This window comes from Cottoperca gobio, chromosome 8 (genome assembly GCF_900634415.1).
Source record: "Cottoperca gobio chromosome 8, fCotGob3.1, whole genome shotgun sequence".
Lineage (NCBI taxonomy): Eukaryota > Metazoa > Chordata > Actinopteri > Perciformes > Bovichtidae > Cottoperca > Cottoperca gobio.
In genome coordinates, this window is record NC_041362.1 from 8,375,267 (window position 1) to 8,399,763 (window position 24,497).

Consider the following 24,497-nt stretch of genomic DNA (forward strand, 5'->3'; position numbering starts at 1 on the left):
TGACAGGCTTCAATCTCCACATAGGAGTAAAGGAAGTGATGTGAACATTTTTTACACACTTTTCTTTAAGGTGATATAAATCTTTTTGATTTAGATATCAAACTCATTTAAGTTATATATGGGTCTTCTTGAAAGCACACTTACTTGGAACTGCACCTATAAAAAAAACTAATTTCATTTTTGTGTGGTTTGACATTATTTATATTGTTATGATCTTTCTTAATCTACTGAGCATTTTTAGATGTGTTCAGGTTTACAGATCTTGGTAAATGTCTTAAAGGCAGGGTCATGTAAACTTGTTTTAATAAAATACATTTTGAGCATTATCTAACTAACGTAAGTCTGGGTTTTCTTGAATGCATGCATGAATTGAATTGCAAACTCAAATAAGTTTTACATTGTCACTGGCTGTAGACCTTTTATTATCTACTATGCATTTTAAGCTGTTCTCAGGCTGCTCTGAGTTGTAAGTGATTTAGTCCATCCCGTGCTTTAAATCTGGCGCTTTTCTCTCTGTTTAGCATTGCCAGTCACCACACCATTGGCCTGTCCTGCTGGCCAATCAGAACCTTCCGTATCTCCGGGCGGGCGGCACGAGCTAATTAACATGCAGGTATCCCACCAATAGGAGGGCGTGTTTACCCTGCCCCGAGACGCGAGGTACGCAGTTGCACCGGGAGAGAAACCGCTGCTCGGAGATCCGAGCCGCGATCCAGCCAGGCCGGAAGCCCTAGTTCCACTGCTTCCATAGACTGAACCAGCAGGCTACTGCACAGCCTCAGATGGAAATATTGTAGGATTTCACTGTATCCACATGGTTTATTTCAGATTTTGATTTTAAATGGGCGTCGCACTTGGCCTTGCTCCTTCCCTCCATGTGTTTTGTGATTTTGTAATTTATTGTTATGCAAGGATTTAACATACCAGTAAGTAGTCGTTTTATATACTTGATTTTTTTTAAATGAATAAAATATTTTAAGGCCTGTTTCCTCGTTATGAGATGACAGAGGCTGTATTTTAGTCCAAAATGCTTTATATGACATGCTGTTCTTATAGTAAGTGCAGTGCTATAATTTACAAAATAACACAACAGGATGTATGAGGTGTATCCTATGTGGAATTAATCGATAATTTAATATATTGAGCTGACACAAATAAATTACCTTTTAATTGTTTCTAATTTAATAATTATTAGTTGTATTAATATTTAATATACTATTATTATTTATAACAATGTTATTATATGTTGGCGTTGGAAGCTTTTTTGTAATTAGATCAAATATGTAATTATTGATCGGACTTATGTGCATGTTGTTTTGTTTTTAATTATCCTATTAGAAACATGCCATGCTATGTATTTTTTGCGGATTTAAGAACGTTAAATAAATTGTTCAAAAATTTGTATTTTTTTGTTAACCTGTCGGTGGGATGTAGGTCATGGTTTTAGTCAGATTGCAATAAACTCCTAGCGCGTAATTTGCATTGAGGGGACGGAAGACGTGTTTCTACCCGACCCGGTGGAGGTGGACTCCTTGCCGGCAAGCTCAAGTCACGGAGAACCGCCTGTCTCTCAGCGCTATCCGACCTATACAGCGTAATTTGATTTATTATCTGCGTTTGTGCTTTCGATTGGATTCTGTAAATGCAATTGACAGCGGCTTAATGAATTACATTACGGGCGTCGATCACTTGAACGGTTAAAAAAATTATAGCGTATATTTGGTGAGGGGAATTCGCTTATTGATGGCTGGAATAAAGAAAACAACCTTGTGTGTTCACGCTACTGAAATTAAATTTCTGTGAATGTAGGCTATATTTCCAACATTTACAAAGCAACGGTCTCTTCATAGCCTGGTAAATGTTGAATAATTATATTCTGAGGTTGTTAGTGGACATACAGAGTGGGCTGAATGCAACAGCATGGCGAGGGGGAAGGTAATGGCTGACTGCAAAGCACTGTCTCAGTGTGGAGACAAAGGCAGTCCTGCTGACGGGCGGCCATTCACCTTGGATCTCTACACAGTCCTCAAACTGAAGACTCAGCTTTCATGTATGCAACAGCAAGGCTTCTTAAAAGTTTACACGTTAAAGGACCCAAATACATGAACACACATTAGCCCAGGAAGCCTCAGTGGATGATGTTTTGTCAAAGGGAGCTCCGTATGGAAGGATTTTATTGTTGTTGATGTGGCACTGAATTGTAGGCTCGGCTGTAACTGGCTGCATAGGGAGATAATAGTGCATAGTGAAATGGCATATATAATTAAAATGTTCAATTGTTACACATTGTAAAATTTCGATTTGATTTTCTTAGTAATAATAATAACGCTTATATTTAGCTGTGGACCCCCCTGCAACCCCAAATTGAGATTTAAAAAAAATTGTAAAAACACACATAGCCTACTGTATTGAGAACATTCTGCTATGTAGCATTTATTCATTTATTTACTAATTTGGACCTATAAAATAAGATGCCTTCTGTTTGCCTGCTTTGTTTTTAATTACTCAGAGCCATCACTGAGGCCCAAAAAAATGGTCTGACACGTTAAGATGATTTCTGTAACGACAAACATATATTTTAACTGTGAAATTACATTTTATTTTAATTTATGCGAGTGGGGTTTTCTACTCGACTATATAATGATATGTTTTGTGGCATGGCAGAGAATGTTGCCTATAATGTATTTACAACTCCATTTGATTACCTGACCTGAAATAGGTCAAGGCAGATGAAGACAGTGAGAGTGCAGTTATTCACATGCACACACATGGGTGTGCACACACACACACACACACACACACACACACCGAGAGAGTCCATGTCTTTCAGGAGTTTATGCATCTCTTTTAAAGAGCGGTATATTAATTATATACTTATTTTAAATATCAGGTATTTTGCTTTATCATTTGTTTCGAAACTTTATAACGTGAAAGAACAGGTTTGTTCTTGTGCAAATGGTGGATGCATTATGCATTTTTTTTCATTTGCCAGTTTTATGATAATTAGGTTATTTTGTATTTTGCAAAATATTACATATTCGGTTTAGTTATGCCAGTTTATATATACAACCACTGTAGTGTAAAATGTGAAAATGGTGTGAGGTGTAATGAGAGCTGAGTGGAAGTTATGGAGCCAGAAAAACGCCTGTATCAATCCGAGACAATAGGACGAGCAGGATAAGGCAGGCAGCGTTGTTCACCTTGAGATGTAGGCTCAGTCGGCTTCTAACATTTTAAAACACCTAAATGGGACAACACTTTTCCTCCTTTAACAATATAAGGTCTTTTTTATATTGTTTCTGCTTTCACGATTATATATAATAAAAAAAGGTGCCTATGTGTTTATGCTTACCATGGTTTTGGGAGAGAGTGACAGCTGGCAGCTGCTGACGTGGTAGTTGAGTTAATTGTTTGGGTAAAATATAATATAATCATTATTGAATACAATATATAGAAACCTCGTTTGAAATATGTTCGTTGTGCCTGTGTCCCTGGAATATAAAGTGCTCTTCCCATATGATGCATATTAGGCCTATATCACAGGCTGATCAATAGGGCTGAATGAGAGCCCAGCTCAGTGGGCTTGTGGACGCCTCGCTTGCCGTCTCTATCTGCGGTGACTTATTTTGCATCATCTGTTTTAGGTAGAAAAAGGTTGATTTCATCTAGGAATATATTCAATAGACGCCTTGACACGACAGAAAGATATTAAGCTATACAGCAAATGCAATGGAGCGGTAGACTACTAATGATTTGTTGTCTCTTACATTTTTACTGCACTGTCAGTATTTTTTGCATATTGTAATTCTCAACCGGTGCTTTCCATTTTTCTTGATAATGAAAATTGCTTTGGATTTCTTTGACAGAAAAGATGATCGGGGGCTACGTTTTTGGCTGGGGAAGCCTGCGATCGACTGAATGCAACACATAGATCTGAAGGAAAGGATTATTATATGGGTTGCATTTGATTTTCCTGACCTGCCCTATCCGGATTTCGGATTACTCAACATTCTTCGGAATGGAAGGACGGGATTTCGCTGCTCCGGCGCACCTCCTATCAGAGCGGGGCGCCCTGGTGCACCGAGCCGCCTCTCGGATCGCTCCCTCGGGCCACGGCTCTGTACAGCATGGCGGTCACTTCACGCCGGGGAAATATTACCCCTCGCACATACCAATGGCTCCCCACTCAGGTTAGTCAAAGGTTTTTGTCATATAATAATGCTACTGAAATGTTTGTTCCCATGAACATTTATCTATCTCAAAGCTGGCTGTTGTTTCAAATGCTCTTCTCATAATGTTGCGCTATAAAGCCTGTGCATTTATCAGCGTGAGTGATAGGCTATGCCTGCATTTGTGGTGTAGTACAAAGCAGATTATTTTGGCACAAAAGGGAAGAATAGCTTTCCGTTTAAAATAAACGATTGTTCAGGTGTGGCTGTTGACAGAGTTTCCCTATTCAAATATCAGCTAATAAATCAGGCGAAATCTGATTTACACTAGCCCTACGATCAGGAATTTTGATTAAGCTGAATCAACATTTATAGCTCAAATATCTCAAAGGTAATAAAGACATCTTAGTTAAACAAATAGCCATTTGATAAGTTATGTAAATGCCATTGTATTTAAAAATGGCATTTAAGATATGTCTTAGTTTGTACCTAAGAAGTTGGACACACCACACTGGGCACTGGTTTCTCACTGGCTCTGGGGCTGAGTCTGAAATTAGATTTTGTCACTTCATGTTAAATTGACAAGTGTCACATCAGTGCCACTGCTCAACCAAAAAAAAAACCAACCTGGGCCATACCTAGAGCCTTTATAGCAAAGGAAGAAGCTGGGTGAACAGGTCTGCATGGGTTTACAGTGTATGCTGGTTGGAGGAAGAAGAGCAATACTAAAATCCTCCTTCCATATTGGGCTTCAAAGTGTCAGGGTGCAAATGTGTTCACAGTGCATGCATCAGGTTTAACAAGTTGGGTTTGGGTTTGAGTTTGGACATGGGTATCTTGTATACCCAAATGTCCACCTTTACATGAGTACACCCATTTGTCGCCGGAAAGAACCATTTGAATTTATAACTCAGCTTAAAGACTGCTGAACAGAATAATCTATAACAGCTGATATACAGTATTTTGGGTGTGGACATTTGTACAATAACCCTCCAAAATACAAAACCTTGAATTTTTCATTTTTGAGGCAATTTATCTGCCAGCTTTTGTGATATTGGATGTTATTAAATATGCAACCGTCTTCCTTATTTTGTGTTTTAAAGAAAAGAAAAAAAAACTATAAATATAAATGTATCGCACAGTATTTTAATGGACTGGATCAGAATATACTGTTGTTGCTTTTATTTTCTCCACCCATGTAAAACAAACAAAGTCACAACAGTGGCATATTGATTGCATCAAACAGTTACACATTCTGAAACAATCTGCTTTGAAAATATGTTGATGTGGCTTCTAAAAAAACACATGTTTATGATGCAGCCGCTGAGGAATCTAGGGTCACTGGAAAGCAGGGAATATTATGCCCTTTTAAATATATTTTATGTAACGTATATCAGCTAAAATTATAAGTGGGCTCAGTGTAGGTGGTGGTTGTAGGCGCTTAAATACAGCATCAAAGTAACCTCTGCCAATGTTTTTGGTATTCTGCATTGTATTTTATTTGTTTATTTATGTTTTTTAATATCTCATCAAATGGTTCTTCTGTATAGGTAGCATTGTGGTCGGCTAATCAAAGATATTTTTCAAACTCATTGTGTTTTTGGAAAGATTCCGAATTAATTTGCAAAATCATGCTAAACATGAGGTTTATTTAGTTATTCAGGAGAATTCATGGGCAATGTTCACCATTCATCTCGCACCATTCACGTTTGCTTTTGGCAGTACAGACACACACACACACACACACACACACACACACACACACACACACACACACACACACTTGCCTGCGTCCGTATATTTTTTTTCTTCTTATGGATATTTGTTGAGAGCATGAAGGGTAATGCTGGCTACAGGGTACAGGTGCTCCCCCAACCAGATTTGGTGTTTCTTTTGTATTATTGTGCCGCACCAACACGAAGACCTACCCTCGAAATGTCATCACTGTTCAATGAGCAGCACAGGTGGGTTATTGTTCTCCCCAGCCTCGTCAGTCACACATGGGCGTGACTGGAGAAAAGTCTATCTAATATCCCCAAGATCAGGAAAATGACTTAATTCTTTACATTTCAGGTATTTTATTAAATTAACATGGAGAATAATTTGAGTTCACATTATATCTAAATCCCCCCTAGGCACCGTTAGAATTATTTTGTTAGTTGGCCCTGCTGATGTGTGATCTCTGATTTATTATCTTAATAATATTTGAAAATGTCAAGCATGTCATAATGCAAATAGGTGGATGAGACATGAAGCATAATTCACAATTATTCATGGCATATATTTTTAAGATGTTAATTCATCAAAATGGCACACAATGCATATTTATAATCCATTTGACACCAGAAAAAAACCCTATTTATTTTTTCATTTATTATGTCCAGATAATTAAATACATAGAGTATTTATTTTTGCAATTTTATTTATTTTCAACAGTTAATGTTAAAGTAAGGCCAGTCACACTATGTAAGAGCAGTCAAATGCTCATAGGTTGTCTGACCAAGCTGCTCCCAGATTGTTGTTTATCTTGACAGGGCAGGTCATTAGTGTCCCTTCAAGTGTCCCGTATGCTAGCAACATTAGCACAACTGAGCATGTTGTTTGCTGAGTGTGTTGGATCCCTTCAGTTTTCTCTGCACTTTCCCCCTGGGGACTAACTTGCACACTGGTTCACATGAATACTTTACAAAGAGCATGAATATTTCAGGGTTGATGTAAAAATGCATTCAGAGTCAGGTTTCTGATGTGGCTCCTTGAAAGGGCTCCTCTGACTTTGCAGAGGTATTTATTGTGAGCACTCCCTCACCCTCGCTGCTGAAAAGAATGATGGCGGTTGCAACACCCTCCCTTGGCATTGTTCCTTGCCGGGTTACAGAATTTCAACATATTTTGGGAGGAAATCTCCTTTCTTTTTTCTGCGCACACTGGTGAGTTTTGTTGCAATCAGGCAACAACAGACACACGCTCCTACCTTCTTGCTCACTGAAGCATGTTAACTTAGAACCGGTAGAGATTCTGTCAGTGTGCATTTGCCTGTGTCCGTCTTCACCTACTACAAGCCAGTCATTTGTAATGCATGTCAGGTGGTCAATTTATAGTTTGCACTGTGTTCTGGGAATGTGACATTGAAGCAACTTCTCTTTGTGTGCTTGCTAATACAGTTGGACAGAGACCTGTAAACTCATCTAATGCGGTTTAAGTCAGCCAGTCCATTTACAAGGACTTTAAAACAGTAATTTTATCTCCTGCTGGCTCCGGCGCAGAGTTGGAGACAGTCTTCACTTGGCTGTGAGGCCTGGATTCAGATGTTGGGTACTGTCAAAGCAGGAAACACAGTGAAGCTGTCTTTACTGCTGGCATTTATGGCAGGGGGCTCATCTTTCAGCCATATTGTTCTGATCAGTGTGCTCTGGCTGAGGTGTGGCTGTGTGAAAGCAGCAGGGGTTCAGGGGCTGTCCATGGCTGAGCTCTGCTCTAAACACCCCATGTAATGAAAGGTCATATTTGTGTCATCTCCCTCGCCCGACCTCCCCTTCCTTTACATCTCCCCTGTCTCCCTTTCCGTGAACTGTCCTCTCTCTCCTCCCCTCTGTTTCTCAGTCTCCTTTCTTTCCAGCAGGAAGACCCTTGTGTCTGGGAAGCGGTGGTCTTCCTGCCACCTCTGTTTTAGCCACCCTCCCCTGCCCGGGGCCATTGTTGCAGACCCCAGCTTTGTGTGCGTTTTACGGCTGCTGTTAAAGATAAAAAACAGTCCCTTCCACCCACTTTATTGTTTTCTGGTAGGATGTCCCTGTCATTCCCTTGGTTTTTATGTCCTAGCTGGATATCCGAGAAGCTTCCCCCTTCAAAGGTTAGCTATGCTGTCTGCCTTCTCCCATTTTTTTTTTCTAAAGGGGAATAAATAACTTTACTGAGACTTTTATTGAACGTCTCATTGCTGGAATATCCCATGGGTCTGTGGTTGTTGAGAATATGCTTCAAAGGCAAACACAGGTGTTTGGTGGAGTTAGCAAAGGACTGGTTACAACCCGGGTTTTTAAAAGAATAAACCTCAGTAGTGAGTGGGTTGTTTGTGGGAAGGGAGGCTTCTTCTTCTTGGCCTTGTATCTCTTGTGTTGTGAGCACTCACAGATTGTACCCTGCTTCCCTTTGGCTTTACTTACCCCCCCCCCCCCCCCTATCCTTGTTGACACCAGACAAGAGTGGTGGCTGGAGTGTGTTGCATGCTCAATGTAATTATTTAGCAGCACAACAACCAGCATCACTGAAGGTCAATGGCTTTCCTTTCTCTCTAAATCTAACTATTAAGAAAATAATATAGATGTATGGATAGATAGAGCAGTACAGCAGTTTAGCAAAAGAGACAAAGATAATGCGCAAAAAACAATACAATACATGGCAATATACAAAACGTATCAAAAATAGCTTGAATATTCAGACTATTTTACTGTACATATAATGTAAGAGAATCCTGAATCCCCAATGTTAAACATTACATTAAAAGGTTATTTGTATACGGGAGCCCCTGTGGTGGAAGTACAGTGACAGAACATGGGCCAAGTTCCGTTTGACTCGGGCCTCGCGCGCTCCGTCTCTCTTTCGCTCCGGCTCTGCAAAACATAGTGAGAACCTTGGCCTGTTGTCAGGCTCGTTTGTGGATTGTTGTGAGATGACACGGTTCAGACACGATGTCACAGGAGTCCCCCTGAATGGTGCAGGTGTTGGTTGGCGTCGTACACCTGGCTGAAATAGCACCTAGCCCAGTGCCACTGCCATCTGTCACCTCCCCCTGACACTCCCACTGGAAGCCCAAATGAACAGCAAGGGCAGTCAATTGCTTTGAAAGGAATATTTTCAAATACCTTTGCACTCACCATGTTTCGAATGAACTCAGGTATCCATATCAAACTATGCCATTCTTGTCACTATTAGACCATTATAGCAGGTCAAAAAATAACAACATCTGGAATTCATTAACTTAAGTGACAGACTTGATGTCAGATAAATAATTTGATCAGTTTCTTTTCTTTTGCTCATCAGCAGAACTGATATAGGCTTAGGTTTAGTTGATAAGGGGGCAAAAAAAAAGAAAAGGCAGGGGTCTGGCTTTGCAAGAGGAATTTAGCTAGTAAGTGGCCATGCTGCCTCAGAGACGGGCTCTTCAAACAGACCGCCACCCATACTACACCGTGTGGCATGGTGCCACAGAGCCCTCGCCTCGAGCATGGGGCGTGTACATAGGACAAACACAAAGGAGACCCACGGGTGAGAGTGACGGGCAGGGTAATACCTTCCTGTATCAGATTTCAGGGCATTGGATTTCAAAACCTTTCCATCTATTTTTACACAAGGAAGTGAGAAGTTACATTAAGAATCCAACGTGGCTATGAAAGTCTTTTGTTTCCTTCCCATGGCGAACGCACACACACACACAAAATACTTGTGAAAAAAAAAAAGACAAAAAAAAACTGGACTGAAAATGTGTTGTTGCAAGATTGAATAGACTGATACAGTCGCCCAAAGTCAACCACTGCTGTTTTGTTTGTGATTTGGATCTCTCTATCTCTGTTTTTCTCTTTCTGTCTGTTTCCCCCTCCTCATTCTCCCTCCCTTTCCCAGTATCAGGCTGCCTCTCATCAGACAGCCCCAGGCCCACCTCATCGCATGGCCGTATTGCATGTGACAGCTGTTAGACATTATTAACAGCTCAAGCGGAAAATCCAGATTACTTGTTTTTTAATTTCAATTTTATTATTGTAATCGTTCAGTGAAAAGAACAAAAAAGGGCCGTTGCCCTATTGTTGTGAGCGTGTTTGTGGTCAGTGACAATACTGTATGAGCGTGTGTGTGTGTGGTTATGTTTGGGTGGGTGGGTGGTTTCTTTCCTCTGTGTGTGTGTGTGTGTGTGTGTGTGTGTGTGTGTGTGTGTGTGCTATTCTGTGTTCTCCAGACACCCCCCACTAGAGCCAAGGCTTCCTGTGGTTGGCTGTGAGGCCCAGACAGGTGCATTGTTAACCCTCTAACGTCTGAGTCTGTCCCTTCTGAATCTGCCGCTTGTGTTCATGGCAGGATTTCATGCTTGTGATGCAGCTTTTGTAGTGATCCCATTTTTCTAATATTGCGCTTTTTCTCCGCACATAACAGGAGTTTTGAAAATCATAATTTCTCCACAGTTAAGCCTGAAATTCTACAAAAAGTAACGGCTGACGTTTCTGTTGTAGCAGTAACAAGTTGTTAATGTATGGGATTTGTTTTAAAAGGGAAACATTTATACAACTCGGCAGTTGTTCCTGTACAGCGCTTCCTTTTTGTTCCTGTTTATGTCATATTTTCTCTATATTAGGCTTCCCTCTTTCCAACAGCAGACTATGATCCATAAATGAAGATGGTATGGGATGGAGGGGCAAGACTGAGTGCAGATAAAATCAAATAATGGGCCACGATTCGGCGACTGTCAGTGTGAACAGCGGGCGATGGTGACACGCGGTACCAAACAATGAGGTGTGCTGCTAAATATATGCAGAGATTTGCCATTAAATATACATGCAGTATGCCTCTCAAGGATGTGTCAGCCCTTTTGCAAGAAAACAAAGATTAGCATCAGGAATTCCATTTTAATAAGTCTCTTGGGACAATCCAACCAGCTGCCTAGTCCTCAATCCAAAGGGAACTTGTTGCTCTCTCTCTTTCTCATTTTTTGGTGCTCTTCTCTCTCTCTTGCATGGATTTCCTGCGCTCCTTCTGACATTGATTGGAACAAAAATCCTGTTCTCCCTCCCATTTTGTTTTATTTGTCAAATCACTTGTTTTACACCAGAAATTCATTCATGTATACATGTTCTCTCTTTGATGATCCATGTCCATACCCTGTCTGCTCCTCCCTGCTGCCCCCCCCCCCCATCTCTTGAACATTCATTGTCCCCCATGTTTTTTTTTTTAAAAGAGTGTCTGTCTCTTCCCTCCACCTCCATTATAGTTTTTTCATGTCCCCTCTGCCCAGTGTGACCACTAGGCTACACTGCCTCCTCTCTATCATACAGTATGTGTCCTGAGGATCTGGGGCAAATGACTGGCTCCTCAGCAACAGATGTGTGTTTGTCTGCCGGTGCTGCATGCTTTCCCAGCTTGCCATGCACGGCCACTGACCTACCCTCTAGTGAATGTGGGGGAGGGGACGGAGAGAGTTTGTGTGTGTGTGTGTGTGGACGAGAAAAGAGACAGACAGGCAGAGAGAAAGAGGAGGAGAGCGACAGCAAGACTAGAGGCTTGCTGTCACATGCTGTCATACACTTGCTGGTGCATTGCAAGCAGACGCACACAAAAGCGCACACACACTCACACAAATACTGGCACGTCATACACACTCACACATCTTGCTTCCCAGGAGGCCGTGGGGCCAGTGGGACAGAGCAAGCTTGAGAGTCTGGTTCGTCTGTTTACATCTAATTATAGAAACAGGACTATTTCTGCAACCACTGCTCCAGCTTTTTTATATTCTTACGAGAGAGAGAGAGAGAGAGAGAGAGAGAGAGAGAGAGAGAGAGAGAGAGAGAGAGAGAGAGAGAGAGAGAGAAGAGAGAGAGAGAGAGAGAGAGAGAGAGAGAGAGAGAGCGAGGGGAAAAAAACAAAGCTTTGACAGCCTTTTCTCACAATGGTGAACGGTTATCTCATCCCCTCAGCGCTGCTACAGTCTGCAGGCTCCGAGTACAGTACAACAGGAGGCAGAGGGGGAGGGGGAGAGTGTCTTGTATCGTATTCTCTCATCCTCATGTAACATGAATGTGCAAATTTACGAGAAACGAGCGACAGCAAACAAGGCAATGTATTTTCCCCATTAGCCTCACTGATGCATTCAGTTCACAGTAGGAAAAGGAAAAAAGAGAATAATTTCTTCACCCCTGCCCTGCAGGCTCTCGCTTCAACCCGGTGGAAAGTGCTGTCCATCAGGACAGTCCAAACAAAAGGAAGAAAGAGTTGATGTTGAGGATTAGCGTTGTATAAAATGTATCTAGTATTAAAGAGACGGGGCCAGTGCGGTAGTTAATCCTCAAGCTTGGTGGCTGATATCCAGCTGAGGGGCTGTTGTCAGCCAGGGGGGCCTGGAGGGGGGGAAGGCCTGCCCGGGGTTGCCAGGTGAGAGCCAGATCAGGGCAGGGTTGGGCCTGTAGGGTCTGGGCCAGACAGGTTGCAACCTCTTGCAGGTGCTTTCATTAAGAGCACCCGAGGCCAAATGCACAGCCCGCTGGATGAAACCTGAGCCAGGTGCTCCCCATCCCCCACCCAAATACATAAACCACTACATAATGGAAATATGTGCTTGCATACACCCCACTGCCACCAACCACTGCCACCCCCTTTTATTCTGAGACATGGCAGGTAAATTAATTGGCTGTGAGTATGTAACGTATATGCCGAGATAAAGGTGTGCTGTCTGGCCGAGGCGTAGCGTAACGGCCGTAATGATGGCTCCATTGTGTTGATGTTGAGGGGGGGTAGTTAGCGGCACTGCCAGCGGGGCCCTTGCTGGAGGGCTGCATAGTCTCTGATTAATAGTGGGGAATGCTTTGAAGTGACACCCAAGTGCACCGGCACACAGGCTAATAGCAATACCATCAGTATAGGGAGTGCTCCCTCTTCCTCAGTCTTCATTAGCTAACGTTTCCCCAGTGCTATCCGGCCACCCTCCCCTCACACGCCCGCCTCATCTACAGAGAGCCTTTAGGAGCTCTCGGGTTTTTATTTTTGCAATTGTTTCATGATTTCACTGTCATTTCTCTCTGTCAAGTTTGGTAAAATTGGAGATTCTTTTTTTCTTTGAAGGCAGCGGAGAGGGGAGGCAAAGAGGAGGCCTTTACTCACAGAGCTCCGCCGCAAAGGTGAACTGTGGCACAGCCTAAAGACTCGAGGGATTGATGTGGCACAAGTGGGACATGGCTGGGGACTATTCCCAGGATCCATTTTGATCCCTCATACTGACAGACAAGCTACAGCTGTGTGTGTCTGTGTGTGTTTGTGTGTAGGTGTATGTGTGTGTGTGTTTAGCAAGCCGAGGCGGGGAGGCAGGGCTGGGTCTGTCAGCTGTTTGAGTAACGTAAACTTTTAGCGGTGGGAGAAGGCAGTGTTTCCAGTGAAGAATTAGAACCACTTCTAATTGCAGTGAGGTTGGGCTATGATTACATGCTGGCTAATGCACTGACAGACCTCTCACTTGGCTGGCGCTCAGAACGCTGCTGAAATGGCTGAATGCCTTTTGGTTATACAGCATAATGGGAGGGTGTGTGGATGCGCGTGTGTGTTTGCTATGTGTGAGTGGCTGTCTGTGTGTATATGTGATTAAACTTGCTTTTAAGAGTGATTTCCTGTGCTGTTTGCATGTTTTTGTGTTCTGCATTTTGCTTGCATACGTGTGTGTGTGTGGGTTTGTGTGTTTGTTTTCCGTGTGATAACTGCTCTGCTTGTTTTTTGAGTGCCTGTCGTTATTTGTAGCGGAGGCAACTTTTCTCTCCAAATCAAAACTCAGCTGGCGCAACTGTCTCTGAACAGTACAGAAGAAGTGTGTTTTTGTGCGCTTGAGCTTTTGTGTGCGCATTTGTTGTATTTGTGTGTGTGTGTGTGTGTGTGTGTGTGTGTGTGTGTGTGTGTGCGCGCGTATGCCCACGGGAAAGAGCAATCAAAGGAGCTGTGTGGTGGAGAGATTGTATAAAAGGAGCGAGAGAGGAAACAGAGTGGCAGGCAGCTGAGAGGGCAGCATGTGGGGGTGGACGGGGGGCTGATGCAGGTGCCTAATTCTACCTCAGCTCTGGGCATTTTATATTCCATCCATCTCTCTCTTCTCCACTTCTGCACGGGGCTGTTGGGGGGGGTGGGGGGTGTTGTAAATCCACCTGTTTTAATCACAACGTTGATTAGCCGATATATCTGTGACAGTATCAGAATAATAACACACGCAGATGGATTTATACAGCATTATACTGTAAATCTGTTGCATAAGTAATCAGGTAAGAATTTAAAGAAGCTGTGTTCATTTTTCAACTCATAATTTTAATGACTCATTTTCTGCTTGTGGAACAGCTTGTTCTCAGGTGTGCAAACTTCCGTTTGGAGGAAGCTGCGGTTTACTGTTTTTGGAGACGTGTGCTGTAAATCACATCACCTTCCCAGCATATTGGAAGACGGTTATGGGAGTGTGTCTGCTGTATCTTCATCAGGCCCTTTGGGCCGTGTTATCTCTCTTTTAACTAGACAGAAGGAATACAGACATCATTGTGGATTCTGTGTGTGGTCAGGAGGTCAGAGAGAGAATTTTCCGCACAGTAACAGGAATTTTGTTGTGTGCATTCATGGGTCACAGCTAGGCTGAAGGACTGCTCAAAGGATTTCACGAGAGACCTACATGACGCATTTTCATGCAGGTGGGCTTTTGGAGGTCAGCATAGACCATAGCTGCTAAGGGATTATAATGAGGTTGGTTGTGCACATGTGGATTTGTGTGCGGTTGTTAGGAAAAAAACCAGGATATGTGTTCAGTTTATTTTTGGTGATGTGGAAGGTCTGTACATTCTCGGTGTGACAGACCAGTTAAGTATGAGGAGAGAAGTGGTCATCCTTGGTAACAAGGCATTACCGGACCAGAGTCGTCTGTACTCATGGAAACTGGATGGATCAATACTACTGGCATGGTGAGTTTCGAGTAAACTATGCAGCCGTGTGGGAGGGAGAGGAGCATTGGGCTTACTGGAACATGTGATGGTGCTGCAGATGTCTGTTATTTGAAGAAACATTTTTTATTAACCGCAATGTATTAACGTGTTTTCTTTTTCTTTTTTGGGCGGGAAGGCGGGGAGTTTTTGTGTGTGTGTAAATGTGTGTGTGTAAATGTGTGTGTGTAAATGTGTGTATCCCCATTTGACAGATCTCCTTTCAGAAAGTGGAGCTGCTTTGAGGATCAACACTGACACACTGTCTGCACAACTACACACACACACACACACACACACACACACACACACTCACACACTTTTACGCTTACTGTCTCATCTGTCAGTTGACAGAGTTTTCTCCCGCTCCGTGGCTTCTCTTTCCAGCCAAGCAGATGGTGAACATTCAGAATGAAAGCAGATCCTAAGTCCTTTTGGATCTCCATCAATTCGGCAGTCTCTGGGACCGTCCTGCACGGGGCTCAAGTTTCTTAGCACTGACTGAGCCCTCTCCGATCTCCAACCGGGGCATAGTCGCCGCCTTCCCTCCCTCCACAGCGGCGCACATATGTCCAGTCTTAACGGCAGTGCTGTTTAATCAACTCAGCAACGGTCCACATGCACTCTCACAGACACTGGAGCTGAACAAGGGCTTCTGACAGTAGCTCCCTTTGCTCGCACCTTTTTGCTCCCCAGCAACTCGGCAGATACCTCCAAACCCAGTGGGGTGCCTCTGCGCTCTGCTCTTCCACATCCTCTCACAGTGTGTGGCACGCTACTGTGTGCATATAGCAAATGCTCTGATGAACTCATTTCCCTTGTCTTCCCTCGTCTGTCCCGCTTACCTGTAGCAGCAGCTGTACCACCCCCAGCCCTCCAACCTCCGTGTTTTTATGTGACAGAATGAGTTGGATTTATTTCAGCACGCGTACTCGGACCCTTTTAACAAGGCGCGCCGCCGCTTTGAAGCCCGCACCACTCCTAACTATAAGTGATTTTATGAGACGTGTTTCTGTGCCAGTCAGGCGGGCCACTGCGCCACAACCAGATTGGTGGAGAGCAGTGGGGATGCCATTCCAGCACACACCATCTGGGAGACAGTGTGCGTTCTTGAGTATGTGATTATGCACATATGTTTGTGTAGGTGTGTGTTTGCGTGCATGTAAAAGGAGAGGGGTGGTTAGCGCTGGCTGTGAAAGGGAAAAAAAAGTTAAGCTTTTTGAGGGAGGCCATATACTGCCCCTACCCGCGTCTATTGATTTATGAGCTTGTGAAGGAAATCTCCCATTTGTCACTTTTCATCTCTTTTCTCCACGTCATCCTTTTTTTTCTCTCTTTCACTCTCTCTCAGTGGAGTTTCAGCTTTTCCCCAAATCTTCCACTGCTTCCAAACAACGGAGAGGAAGGAGAGGAGAAAAGGAAAGCAGCCAGGAGGGAGCTGCTTTCTTTCCATATCTGGTTAAAACCAAGTTGAATAAAAGTCTTAGTGGATATGTTTTAGTACATATTCATAGGTGTTGACATGGCAGCGTGATGTATTTTGTTTGTGGTAAGATGCATGTCATTAGGCAGTGTATACTTTCTGGCTGTAAATAATTCAAAGCACTTGTTATGGTACTGTTCCCACTGCACTGTGGTTTGAGCGTTATTCTAGGAAATAAAAACATGGAGGCTGAATCGTGTGTGTGTGTGGGTGTGTGTGTGTGTGTGTGTGTGTGTGTGTGTGTGTGTGTGTGTGAAGAACGTTTCTGGCCATGGGGACACACAGGTTTGCTGCTTATACCTGCTAGCCATTACATTACCGGACTGGGGTCACAGTCAGGTCAACTGCAGTCTGGAGCCTCAGTGTGTGTGAGTGAATGTGCACTCATCATGTGTTTGTGCCGGTGTGCACCTTACTCACTCAGGTGCTAGCTATAAATCTGCCTCACCCTTTCCTGGCCCGCTGAGGACACAGCAGGATCAGTTGGGGGTTTCACCCTTTTTCAAAGCGGGGGAGGAGAGGGTAAAGGGTTAGAGGGGAAGAGAGATAAATGAGGGAAGGGGCTTAATGAGAGCCCTGGCTCACATGATTATGGTACTGGCTGATAGAAATCAGGATCTTTCTCAAAGAAGTCAATTAACCCCCTCCCCCCTTTTATAATTATGCATGGATTGCTCCACTGGCTCTTTACTGATAGGGCTGCTCAGCTCGGCTCAATATGCAGACTCATGCTGCCTGCGTCTACAAGGGCTTTTGTGTATTGTGAGAAGCATTTGTCAACCTTTTTTTTCCAGAATCTCCTGGCAGTCTGCTTTAAACTGCAGGGTTTTTCAAAGCCATTAGTTATCCCCAACCCCCTCATCTTTCTTCTCACCTGACAAGCTGAGAGAGCCATTACCGGGCAGAGCCAGGAGGGGGCTCCACCCCAGGAAGACTCTGGTCATTAGTGCATTAGAGGCTAAATGACGGCTGAACTTTGTGGTCAGAGTAAATAGGCAGTGTTGTAGAATGTCAACACGACCAGGCGGCTCCTTCACAGCACCCAGTGTTGACATAACTGCTCTCTTATCTGAGAAGTGCAAAGCCCAGCCCCACAATAGAACACTTTGCCAGAACAAATACAGTAAGGAGATAGAAACCACACTCTCTAACACACACACACACACACACACACATGCACGCACGCACACACACACACTGGACACGAGGGAACGTATCGCATGGCACTACAAGTCGAAGCTGCTGCTGATGACCGCATCGATATGGCACAAAACAATGCATAACTGATAAAGCAGAGCTGTACAGTGGTAGTGTAATCTAATTCATGGTACCAGACTGCCTGGTGTTCATGTGTGGTCATGAAAAATAATGGGGTCTTCAGGATCTGGGTAAAGGACCTGACGATGCTCAACCTGGCAAAGAATGAAGGCCAGCCTGACAGTCTGGTTTAAGTGAACGAGCAGTTTACGGAAGTTGCGGCTGCAGGTATCACTTGTGTGAGTTTTTGTCAAACTGAGCAGAGAGAAAGAAAGGCGAGAGTGGTATAGAAAGAAAGATGACAGTGGTTTGCTTTTCAAACCCTTGTTTAAGTACCTGTGTCACATTTGCTATTTTTCTGTGTCAAAACATTTCAGTAGGCCCTTTTCTCCTCATTGCCTCACATCACCCTAATAACTCTTCTTTATCGTCCTTCCCTGTCTCTCCCCGTCCCCCTCCGCCTCCCCCTTCCTCTCCATTATGGCCCCTGCCAGGTCTAGACTGAGCTTGGCTCACACTGGCGTTGTGATAACCTGCTGAAAGCTGTTGCTCTCCCATGGATATGAGGACACCCAGCTGTGCTACCTCTCCGCGCTTCCTCTCGCTCGTGCTTCCTCCCTGCACCGCCACGACCATGACTCGCTGTCTTCCTTCCACAAATTCCCCAAATAATTTCACCGGTCAGGACTGCCACGAAGCTTTAGGCTTTCTGGCCCAACGTGTATTTGCTGGCATGTTTTATGGCCAGACAAGCTAAGTGTATATTAAAGAAAAATAAGAAAAGCCAACATGTGCACAATGTTCAAAATCGGTTTAATGATTACTCTGGGATGTAAGGTTTTTATTTGAGACCCAAAACATTGCCAGTAGTGCTATTGAGCAGTTGGAAAATATATGATTTTAATTTCCATCCTACTAACGTGTGGTATTTTTGTGTGTGCCTTTTCAATGAGGATGTGCTATGGCAAACAAAACGAGCAGCTGCAGCACATCTGTTAACTTCGATCAGATGCTGCAAGCCTCCTGTAACCCCAAAAGGCCCCCCTCCTCCTCTGTGCCATTTCTGAATGTAACCAGCAGACAAATACAGAGTGAGGGGGATGACACGTGACCGTTTGGTCCGCCCACCTGTCCAGCGGACTAGATGTGATCACCGCAAAGGAGATGGACGACTGCAATGGTAGCTGTGCAGCCAACCAACCAGACAGACAAGCCATGAGCAGTTGATCAAGATGATATCCCTCCTCTCCGTCTCCCTGGTTTGACCTTGGATTGTGCCTTTCCCACTCCTAGCTGTTAAAGCCTACATCAAGCTAACCAGATGGAGAAGGGAGAGGATAGGCTTTTTATGGCGGCCCTGCTCTATGTTACACTTCATCTGCTCATGTTCGGGTGAGGATGACCTTCTCTCCTCTGTACAGATTGCAGGAAATGCTCCTAATTCTACTCATCTCTGCTCAAGTGTGTTGCTGCAGATGTTGAGCAGGCCCCGGCAGCGGCATTCCATGGATGACCAGTGTCAGCAGTCGGGAGACACAACTCATCTTTAAAGCCCATTTTGTCAAATGCATTTCGTAAAAGAATTTACCGATTTGGCTGACCTCGTAGACACTTGAAAGTGTAGGCTTCTACAGTGAGACTGAAGGCGGTTATCTGTATGGGTCAACTGGAGTTATGTCCTTCCGGCTAAGAAGCTTTGCAACAACAGAAGTCAAGGAGACACACACTTATTATACAGTGTGTTCCTTACAATGCTGTATATCCTTTGGCCTTGACTACCCAGGTGCCTTCCCTCCCCTTGTATGTAGGTTATCAGAACCAAAATGCTCGCATTTGTCTTGGCCAACGCTACAAGAATTAAACATTTCTCCTTTGTTCCCCTTGTGAACCAGCAGCAAATTATATTCAGGGCTGAAGAAAGACCTTGGGCTGGCTTGCTGGTGCAGCGGCTCTCGGCCCTGTTATCTGCACTGTTCTGTCTCCACGCCTCTGACAGGCTACATCAGACAGAGAGAAGCCAGAGCAGGGAGCTGCCTTCTGTTTCTCTCACACACATCACTCCAGGACTTTATCATATTACAGGCCAATCCAAGAGAACTCAGAGGACAGCAGCAAAGCAGTCACTTCAACCAGGCCCCTCATGTCCAGCACTGCTCTCCATGACCTAAAGGAGGCGCCGGGCCACAGATTGAAGAGGGAGAGAGGATGGGAGGACAAAAGAGAACAGGACATACCGACGAGCCCCGGTTGCCAGTTGAATGCTGGGAATGCTGATTTATGGGCAGTTCTGACGGAGGGAGGGCTGAACCTGTGACTCCCCATAAAACAAGACGTTCATTACCCTCGCTTCAGGAAAACTGATGGACAAACAAGAACAGAGAAACAGAGCGCAAGTGGGACGAGAAAGTGGGAGGGGAAGTGGTTTTTGAAAACCCCAAAAAATGAAGAGAAAGTGTTTCCATTTTGAAGCATGCGGATGACGGCAACTGAGGGAAGAGAGCGAGGTGATGAGGGAGGACAGAAATATGGAGCAGAGCAGCAGGGGGAAGGAGGGAGAGTGATGGAGGGATGATGGAGAGGGTGTGAGGACGGAAAAGGAAAACCGAGAAGGGAAAAGAGTGATGGGGCTCGAAGGAGCAAAGGGAGAAGAGGGATGAAAGTGAAAAAGGGAAGACAGCAGGCAAAATCTACCCCAATGAGTCGAGGTGCTTGCAGATTTATGTGGTGTTGTGGGTATCATTATACATCAGCCAGAGGAGATGGGGAGACTCGAGCAATGTGACGCCTATGGGGTTGTGTGTGTGTTTATCTGTGTATGTACTGCACCACACTCTTATTCTCCATCCTCACACTGTTCATGTCTCCTCCAAAGCAAACTGACTTCTGAGTTCGACAGAACACACTCGCCTGTGGTGAGGTAAGATCCACCCACATCCACACTCCACTTTTCCGAAGCCTATCTATCTAGCACTGCTGGTTGAGAGAAGAAAGGTTTAGACCACCCAGGACTGGGTAGTCAAAGAGCTGCTTTGATGTGGCACAAGCACATGTGCAGTGCATGGGTACAATCTCTGGTAAAACACACTCGCAAAACACTGTTTTACTGCCTCCTGTGCGGCATCATTACTCCTCGTCACTGGAGCGGTGGGATGCTAGAAAAGAAAAAGAGAGTGTGAGGAGAGGCAGCCACCTCCTGTGCCAGGCAGTGCCGGGCTGAAACACTGGAGCCGTATGGTCACCCTGAGGGAGGGGAAACCTGCCCAGTCTAACCACATCTCAATTAACCAATTAAGTTCAAAAGTTAACAGGGGACTAATTAGAGAGAATAGTGCTGAGCACTTGTTTTAATCTGCAGTGTTCCCACTACCAGACACGTCTGTGTCCGTGACCTGGCTGGCTGAGCTTTGGCTGTGTTGGCTGAAACATGGCACGCAAGCCGCCGTTAGTCACCCATCCTTCCCCTTGGCCAGAACATAAAACCAATGGATTTAGACAGATCACTCATCAGCTGTAAAACAAACCAGATCCAGAGCATTCCACGTGATGTTTCCAGTGGAACAGGAGAACCATGAAAATCCCCTTTTTGGATCTGGAGATGAAAGACTTGTGAGAGAATGTACAAAAGTAGAGTCATATCTAACTTAGGTCCTATTTGCTCCCCCCCCCCCCCCCCGTATTTGGTCCTGCAGATGGGTTTTAATGGATGCCAAATGGGAGGTTTAGTGCCTCGCTATTGGCCTGTTGGAGTCTCTTTTTACGCCATCATATTAAAAGACTTGTGTATAGGACTGGAAGCTACAGCGTGCTCCTCTAGTTGACAATATGCCTCAGGCAGAGAGTGTTTGTAACTTACCACTAAAAGTACAAATTTGATCCCTGTGTTCAAGAGGAGGAGGGGGTGTTGCCATATTTGCTCCTACCACCAATAAAAGATATGTGGGCTGTATGACACAATTGTAGTGGGGTTGCTTTGAGCCCTGGAGCCAAATGCAGTGTGTTTGGAATCAGGCTGACAGCTAGATAGAGAGAGAAGTGAGAAATCCCTCTTTGACTCTACTCGTATTCCAGCAGGGATATCTTTGTGCTCTGATTTTTTAGGCTTTATTTGAAGGCTGTGACCATTTGAGTTCCTGCATGGTTGATTAGCTGTGTGTGTGTGTGTGTGTGTGTGTGTGTGTGTGTGTGTGTGTGTGTGTGTGTGTGTGTGTGTGTGTGTGTGTGTGTGTGTGTGTGTGTGTGTGTGTGTGTGTGTGTGTGTGTGTGTGTGTGTGTGTGTGAGAGTGAGAAAGAGGGTGTGAGAAGTCTTGGATGTCAGGATGCAGTTTGAGGGGTGAAGGACTCCCCTGTTGTATGTGAGGCTCTGGAGGATTCCTCCCCCCTTCCTCTCTTCCTCCTCCTCCCTTCTTCAGCCCCCTCCTTACACTCATCTCTTCCTCTGTGAGATCTACAATGCTGGGAAGAAATGTGTCATTAACAGGGGAGACCAAAATAATGTTCATGGGCTCAAGCAGCACTGAAATCATTTTCCATATCAGTGCAACTGCATGGGCCCTGTGGGGGAGTAAATCTGATTTTCTCCTCCCTGTGCCAATGGGAAACATCATGGGAAAGAAAACAGATTGGATTGTTAGAGAGATGGCCTAACGCAGCTGTGGGCGGCTCTTTTTGTTGTGTTTGGGTGTGTTACTGTGTGTGTGTGTGTGTGTGTGTGTGTGTGTGTGTGTGTGTGTGTGTGTGTGTGTGTGTGTGTGTGTATCATGAGAGAGTAAGACAGAGACAACTACAGAGGGGAAGAGAAAGAGAGAAAGCAAAATACAAATGCGAATGTTTAGCGTGCATGTGTGGATGAGAGAATGAGATGGATGAGCCCCACTATGGTAATCACAATTTCATGCCTCAGGAATAAAGAGCCGGAACGCAGCAAACGGCCCTGAAACGCCCTCATGTAACAATGGGTCAGTTAACAAGCACACTCACCAAAGTTTGGACAGATAACAAATGGTTCTCCTTGAGGAGTGTGTAGCTCCCTGTATACAAAGAGCAAAATGCTTCTGGCCCTGCAGGAGCTCAGCAAAATGTCAGACCTTTATTAGCCATTCCATAAGAAACACTTGCATCTCATCAAAACCAAGACACAAAAAAAAACAATTACTTCATAGGTAGCGTGGAGGGGGATTCAATAAAGTAAAATGCTAATTGAAATAACAAGGTGGTGCTTGGAGAGAAAACAATCTTGGTGTAATATGCACTTCCTGTTACATCATGAACATTTAAGTTCTCAGAAAAAAATAGAATGATAGTGAAAGCAGAGTTTGGTGTTTTTGTGTTGTGACATAGTTTCTTGTGTGTGCTATTACATCTGTGTTGTGGGAGTAGGGAATGTGAGTGTGCATGTGTGGGTAGGTGTAAAAGGAAGGTAATGGGCCTTGAGCTCATTTGTCCTGGCCTGGTCCTGCTGTTTCGAATCTGTCCTCCCACCTCCTGTCCCGGCCTGGAATGTCTGCTTGTTCTGCACAGATGAGGCCAGTGACTCAGCGCACTACTGCACTTTCACACGGATCACAGACAGCACAGTTAACCACATGTCCAAATGACAAGCCCAAACCTAACAGACAATACTTTTACCCTAGCCTTACCTTTTGTCCGAACATTCATGTCCCAGTTACTCTTTGTCCAGTTTCCGACTATCAGTGGCATCAACCCTGAGCCACATGTCCTGCACTGGGCTTTACCCCTTAACCTCTTAACCTATACCCCTTCTTGCCCTGTACCCTTCATTGCCCTTTGCCTTTTATTTATTGCCTTTATTTACTGTGTCCATAAAACACCTCTTCAACAGGAACTCTTCCAGACATTGCTATCTCTTCCCATCTGTGCCCCCTGCCTCCCTCCACACCTCTGTTGGCACAGGAGTGATGGGATTAGAGGTGGAGCCCCCTTTTTGACAATGATTACATGAATGATTAATTTCAGTAAAATTGAGGTGGAATACCACTTGAGGAGACTGGCCAGGTAGTGGCACACATGTGATACTAGCTGGTGTGCTGTACAAATAGTGAAGGAGGGTGAGAAAGAGAATAGATGGAGATAAACATATATTGGTGGGATGTGTGCATGTTCTTTGACATCGCTCCACCCCTACTCGAACAAAATATCCCTCGGAGACTTTTTCTCCTATCTATTTTCTCTGCAGCATCGTGGCCTGTGTGGATCCATTGTTGTGTTCAGGCTCCCTGCCAAGTCAGGATGAGCCAGTTTGACTAATTTGTTTAGGATTAGAATCTCTTTTCCCTATCATGTCAACTTGTATATTTGTATAAACAGCTGGGTGAAGTGCACGGGGTGCCTTGGCTGACCTTGCCCGAGCCTATTTTATTTGCATAGTACAAAAAAAACAAAGTCCAGAAACCATTTTAACCCGCCATCACTTCAATCTCGAGCAAGTGGCTGACCACGAAGCCACTCTGCAAACACAGGCTGTCAACTTTCAGCGAGACGACCACCATACGCACACACAATCACACACACGGAGGCTTGCATATGCTCAGCGACACACACTCCCACACACTCTCTGCTGCTCTTTCACTCTCAAACTTTCTCACAGTTCCTCACACCCTTATCTACACTTCTAGTCTAAACTCTCGCCCCTTACCCCTCCTCTGGATGTTGCCCTTTCGTACGTTCTCACTTTCTTCCTCCATCCATTCTTCCAACTGCTTCTCGCTCCTTTTCCACTTCTTCAACCCACGCACTGACCACATCCACTAAACTCACTCCACAGGCACGCAGTGTGGAGAGTGTCGGAGGCGTGCGCTGCTGGCACTTTCCCCCACCCCTGCACTGGGCCCGGCTCCAGGACTGGACCGCCTGCTCTCTCTCTCTCTCACTTCA

The 24,497-nt window shown here is 44.6% G+C and overlaps 1 protein-coding gene across 10 annotated transcripts in view; it reads left to right on the forward strand.

Annotated features, from left to right (window-relative positions):
* Window positions 1-753: 753 nt before the first annotated feature.
* bahcc1a (BAH domain and coiled-coil containing 1a) overlaps window positions 754-24,497 on the forward strand; it is a 62,338-nt gene continuing 38,594 nt past the window's right edge. For 9 of the 10 annotated variants that reach the window (XM_029437224.1, XM_029437229.1, XM_029437228.1 and 6 more), the window contains exons 1-2: window positions 759-926; window positions 3,867-4,190. In XM_029437224.1, the coding sequence (XP_029293084.1) occupies window positions 4,019-4,190 (172 nt within the window). In that variant the 5' untranslated portion in view covers window positions 759-926; window positions 3,867-4,018. Of the gene's footprint in view, window positions 927-3,866; window positions 4,191-24,497 lie in introns of all 10 variants that reach the window. The other variant, XM_029437225.1, reaches the window with a different exon arrangement.